At 42.1% G+C, this 6,000-nt stretch overlaps 1 protein-coding gene across 1 annotated transcript in view; it reads right to left on the reverse strand.

Annotated features, from left to right (window-relative positions):
* The window catches only part of POLR3A (RNA polymerase III subunit A), a gene marked incomplete at its 5' end in the record, with an annotated part of 31,132 nt that overhangs the window by 13,530 nt on the left and 11,602 nt on the right, over positions 1 to 6,000 (reverse strand). Inside the window, 2 exons of the mRNA XM_018567388.1 lie at positions 2,656 to 2,769; positions 4,636 to 4,806. Coding sequence (XP_018422890.1) covers positions 2,656 to 2,769; positions 4,636 to 4,806 — 285 coding nt within the window. The remainder of the gene's footprint in view (positions 1 to 2,655; positions 2,770 to 4,635; positions 4,807 to 6,000) is intronic.

A 6,000-nucleotide genomic window follows, 5' to 3' on the forward strand; every position in this document is an offset into this window, starting at 1 on the left:
TCTTTGCAGGGAGAGCTTTTTTTCTTATTTTTAAATAGCAAAAGAGTACGTTTTAATGCAGAACAGTAGGCAACATTTTTTTCCCCAGCTTCAGTCTGCATAGTGCAAACAGGGTTAATTATGGTAACCTCCCTGGCCCCCTTGCATTGCATAGGAAAATTCAGTTTAGAGGAAACTAACATGTAAAAACAAGTAATACGTAAGCAGCAATATATGATATTTGAAAAAGAACATGTAACAAATATAAAATAGGTGTTATCCCAATTTAGCTGCAAAACCATAAAAAGATTTTAAGCCAAAGTGATTAATATAAAATTTCCATGGACAAGCAACAGACAGGAGAATGCTGCAGCAACATATCAGTGTTCCTGTGCCACCATTCTAAAAGGTTTATTCTTGGGAAGAAAGCATGTTGGCCAGTGGTAAAGAAACTGTACATCAGTCATCATGGGAATTCTAAAGGTGAGTGGAGATTTTCCCACAAAAAGGTCAGAAACCTGTAAAGTCCATTGCCAGAATTCAAGCCAGGGACACTTCACTCAACATTGAGAGGAACATTGTGGGGTGCATTCCTTCTGTGGGCAGGGGAGGGCAACACTAGCTAGACACACACTTGCTAATTCTATTCTATGCACACAGAAATGCAGTAGGTGAACACATGGTGCAATTTTCATTCCATTCTACATTTACCTCATAATAATGTCTGTAACCTGTATCTGTGAGAGACTTGATATGTGGTAGAAGAAGGAAAAATGGAATAAAGTAAAAGCGTAATGTTTCAGGAAAGCCGATTTTCATTTCTGTACAACTGACAGTCATTACACTATATAAAATGACCAAACGACAAAGGCGGCATGCTAAACAAGGTAATACAAGTGATGCATCATTTTTCAAAGAAATGACATGGCTCTTTCACACCACTGCATTGCAGGTTTCCCCCCCTAATATCACGAGGCCAAATGGCGGATCATGACCCGTCGCCCAGCTTCCCGATTGCCTGGAAAGCCAGTGTTCTATCGAAAGAACACTAGCTTCACTTCCCTAGGCCCCGCTTCCTGCCAAATAGGAAGCCAGGAGGTGGATCATGAGGTGCCTCCCAGCTTCCTGATTGGAAGCTGGCTTCTCGACCAATCACGAAGCCGCGCAGCAAGTCATGAACGGCCTCCCAGCTTCCTGATTGGGCAGGAAGCAAGGCTGCCTAACAAGTGAAGCCGGCTTCCTAGCCAATCAGGAAGCCGGCTCCATGCTCTGACCAGAAGTTCTGGTATCAGAAGTATCGGAGCATTTGGGCGAGTAAGAGTATGCTCCCAAATACTCGGTATCAGCACCGATACTAGTATCAGTGCATCCCTAGTGGCCAAAATTCAGATGGTGCAAAGAAGGCACAGTTTAAGTTCCTTTTCTTAGAGTCCATTGAGGGACACAGGAAGACATTAACTCTCAGGTTATACTGAGGTTAAAGGGAGGAATGGACACTGGCAAACAAAAAGGGAGTTGTAATCCAGCCCAGAATAGCCCCTCCAAATACCAGCACACTTCTGTTTTGCAGCAAAGTAGTACCATGTGCATGACCCAAAAAAAAAAAAAAGATGCATGAGACCCGTGTCCCTGAGCAGACTCCAATAAAAGGATTTTTAAGGAGAGTAAAATTAATCTTTTCTTCTCCATTGAGGAACACGTAATGTCATTAAATGTCAGGACATCACAAGTCGGGAAGGTGGGCAACAGCAAACAAACCTTCAAAATACCCAATAAAAACAGAAAGGGGACTGCCACCTGAAGGACCTCTTGCCTGAAGCTGGCATTAGAGGAGATTTAGCATCCACCTTGTGGAACTTAGAAAATGTGTAAACAGAAGACAAGGTAACCGCCTTGCAAATCTGGAAACAGCTCGATGCTGAAGAGTCCAAGAGGAATAGAGCTACAACTAGCATTAGCATAAACATCAGTTGCTTTCATTCCACAATGTAGCCACTGATTGGAACAGGACCATGTGCTATGTGCACTTGATCTCCTGGTGGATAAAATTAAACTTTAAAGAAGTCTCACAAAGATATTAAAAGGCAACAACTTTTATGACAGATGCCCGGTCATGTTTTTATAGCCGTCTCCAATGGGTGGCTTGTAAAATGAAAGTGCAATGGAGGAGTAATCACTGCGGTGGCCTGCAGAGAGGATATCAGGTATCAAAAGTGTCTGATAGTTAGGCCCCTATGCAGCGCAGGACAGGACAGTACGATGGTATCCTTGAGAAGAAATATACTAGGGTCATGAAATAGGAATGGGTTTGCCCTCAGGTACTAGAAGCCAGTATGGTGTCTTGGGTGGCTGGACAGGGGATTTGTGTAATAGATGGTTTAGTCTTGTGATTTTTGGGATGGTGTTTTGCAGTGGCATAGCTAATTGCTACATTTTAGGTAGCGAATGCTAACGAAACAAGACCAGTTACTTATAAAGGCACAGTCAACTAGGTGTCCACATTGCTGAATTGTTTGTTACAGGATTGCAAGCTCAAATATTAACCTGGTTCTTTCAAGTTTCAGTAATGTGTCTAGGAATCATTGGAAATATACATCCATGAACATCAAACAAAAAAAATGTAATTCATTTACCGTAACTGTCTGGTCAAACATAAAAACAAAGAAAACCCTTTACCTGCAAATAAGAATCCTGGCAGGACTGAAACTCTGCCTTTTTCAAAATTGACTCTGCAGTCAAAAGCAACTCATTCTTACTTAGTGCTGGTTCGCTTGAACAGGAATAAACAGCCTTAGAACAAAGCAAGAAATGAAAAACAAAAAAGGTTATAGATCATCGGGAATATCATTGGCAGCAAATTTTAAATGCTGTAGTATCTCATCTCATTCTAATAGCTGAAGAAGCATATAATCAGATAATACCACAATGTCCTGCTTGCTTCTATAGAACATATTTGGAAAGTTTCTCTATCGACCATTGAGGGACTCCGTTTGATGATAAAGCAACTTAGGGGTTATACTGCCGCCCACAGGGGAAAGACACCTCGGCAGTGCTATATGCCTAAGTCCCTCTGCACTTAATTCTTAGACTATGGGTGACTGGTCTAAACTGCTAAGCAGGTATCTGCCGACTGCTGGTACCAACACTCAACTTTTTGACTGCTTAAACCAGATGATTGTCACATATTTTCTGTAGGACGCTGCACTAGATGCCAGCCAGTGCACGTCTCAGGTAACCATTTTTTTCACTCACATCCACAAGGCATTCTGACTTAAAGTGACATTAAAAAAAGTAGTTAAGTATTTGCCTACTTTTTTTAAATCATGGGGCATACATCTACTGCTTACTAGCAGTAGATGTATGCCAAAATAATGCAGACTTTTTGTCCCCTGCTTCTCGTTCACTGGCTTTGGTGGCTTGGCTGTAGAAACCCAGGTTCTGAGAGACAAAGGCATTTCAGATATAGGTATCCTGACCATGCTTTACCAATCATAAACCTATTTCCAGCAAGATTTAGCTTTACTTATGGAAAGCTTATTTTTACTCGTACGAGTCTGAGGGTTTTCCCACTTGCCTTTTTCTGGACTGTGTTCTTTATTTTCTGAAATCAAGGGTAGAACACATGCCACCGCCTCCCCCCCCCCCGTTGAAAGGTTGTGTATGAAGCTATATATTGCACTTTGTTTCAAGCTTGTTCCTGTTGGGCTGGTTACCCCTGTTTGGGTGTGACCGTTCCTCTGTTTGGACTGCTTCTGGGCACCCCTCAAGTGCTTAATCATCAAACTGTGGCCTTCAATGGACAATAGAGAACTCCGAGTACAATTCTTTGAGTCCATTTCTCCCTACCCTCATATGCCATCAAGTATGAAATACTATTTTTGTTTACGGACCAATAAATCTGTAATACCAGTGCACATGACCCATGGGGCCTTTTCCCTCTTACAACAGCAAGGCGGAACAAGACTGAGTGAAGCAGAGAGCCAACTCCTCTTCATAATTTGGACAGGATTATTATTAAATATATGCAGTGCCTTCATATGTTAAAAGGGACTGTCACGTTTCCCATTTAGTCTACTGTAAGAACAATCCCCCAGCCACTTAAAATTACTTTCCTGTTCACTATGTTCCAGCTGGCAGTCCAAAACCAGTGTAAGCGCCGTGTTGGATGCTGCTGCGGCTAACAGGCTTAATGACATCACCCTTCTCATGTGACAGTGTTCAAGCCTGGTGACTAACAGCTCAGGTCCAAAAATGTATCTGGCTTGTACCTGGCTTTCATATGAGAGAAATATCAGCACTGCACTATATAAACAAACATTAAAAAGGTCACAGACTTTGGGAGCGGACAGACTCTTGATGTCTCCTCAGTGTAACGAATGGTAAATTGGAAATGCACGTCTGCCAGTGCATTAAGTGGTTACATGCACCTGAAATAAAATCTTTTAAGCAGTCCGACAAGAACCTAGTTAACTGTAACTGCTAACTTTATACAGACCATAGCTCACTAGCAGGACAAGTAAAACAGAGGTGGAAGAAGTCATTTTCAGTTTCCCTGGTTGTGCCTTGCTGTGCTGACTAAACAGACATCCCAGATATATGAACTTATAGTGCCATTCCAAGAAATATAAAAAAATATGAGAAAACTACAACTCTTACCTTAACATTGTCCAAGACTCTTTTGAACTCAAGAGGTTCATCTTTTCCTTCCATGGCAGCAGGGTCCAATCCATCACCCCCATATATGAACTGGATAATATCACCAGTGGAACTCCGGACAGTCAGGTCATACTGAGAGCACAGGTCTTCAAGGGATTTTACAAGTCGTCTCTGCAGGCAATACGCCAATCATGTTACTTAGTGGAGACAACCGTCATTCCAAGGTGTGTTACAGTCACTGAGGATCACGTCAATAGAAAACTTTTTTTTTTTATTCCAATAAAAAGCCAGATCCACAGAAAAAAAAAAAATATTGTAAAGAGCGTTTAAACCTTTTTTAACCACTTGCTGTTTGGGGCATTTTCTTACTATTTGCGCACACATGACAAAATATAAATTTTTGGCTAGAAAACAGCTTCAGACAATTATATATGTTCTGAAAGCAGAGGTCCTGTAGAATAAAAAAAATGCTAGTTGCAATTTTTTATGTTGCACGGTTTTTGCACAAATGTTTATCAAACCAGTATTTTTTGGAAAAAATAAACTAAATTAAAATTTTGTGCACAGATACACAATATAATACCCAATTTTTTTGTAAAATATGAAAGACAGGGTCACGTCGGGTAAATAGATACCAAACATGCCAAGCCTTAAAATTGCGTTCGCCTGTGAAAGTCAATATCCAAAATTTCCCATAGGGAACATTTTAAACGCTTTTACCGCTCATCAGTTTAGTGCCAACAGTGATTGACAGCACTAGAATTATTGCTCTCACTCTGACGTTAGCGGTGATATGTAGCATGTGTAGCGCAATTGTCATTTTTCGCACGTAGGCGCACTGACGCGTGCTTTCGTGTGTATGTGCGTGCACGTGGGGGGTGGGGGACTTTAAAAATTAAAGTCACATTTAAGAAAAATTTAAAAAATGCAAAAAAATAAACACTTTTTTTTTTACACTAACCATATTGCTATTACACAGGGGGCTAACAAGCCCCTTTGTAATAGCAGATAGGGTGTGACAGGTCCTCTTTATGGAGACATAAGGGGTCTTTCAGACCCCTGTCACCTAGGGACCCCAAAGAAGGAGACATCTGCTTCCCCAGCTTCATCTCCTGGCTCTAAGAGCCGGAGACTGTGTACATCGACACCGGAAGTGATGTAAAATACACATCAGTTCCGGGTCGAGTGATCGGAGGAGAGATCAGCGGCTGGAAGCCGCTTAATCCCTCTCCGATCATTGTGGGGAGACCCGCTGAGCCGCTCCCGGGCACCGCCCGGGGAAAACAACGGCGGCCGCGGGGTGGGGGGTTGTCGCCGCACGGTACAAACGATCCGGCGGCTGTACAGACATCTTGCTTGTACATT

Source organism: Nanorana parkeri, unplaced genomic scaffold, assembly GCF_000935625.1.
Source record: "Nanorana parkeri isolate BGI_ZX_2015 unplaced genomic scaffold, ASM93562v1 scaffold1041, whole genome shotgun sequence".
Taxonomy (NCBI): domain Eukaryota; kingdom Metazoa; phylum Chordata; class Amphibia; order Anura; family Dicroglossidae; genus Nanorana; species Nanorana parkeri.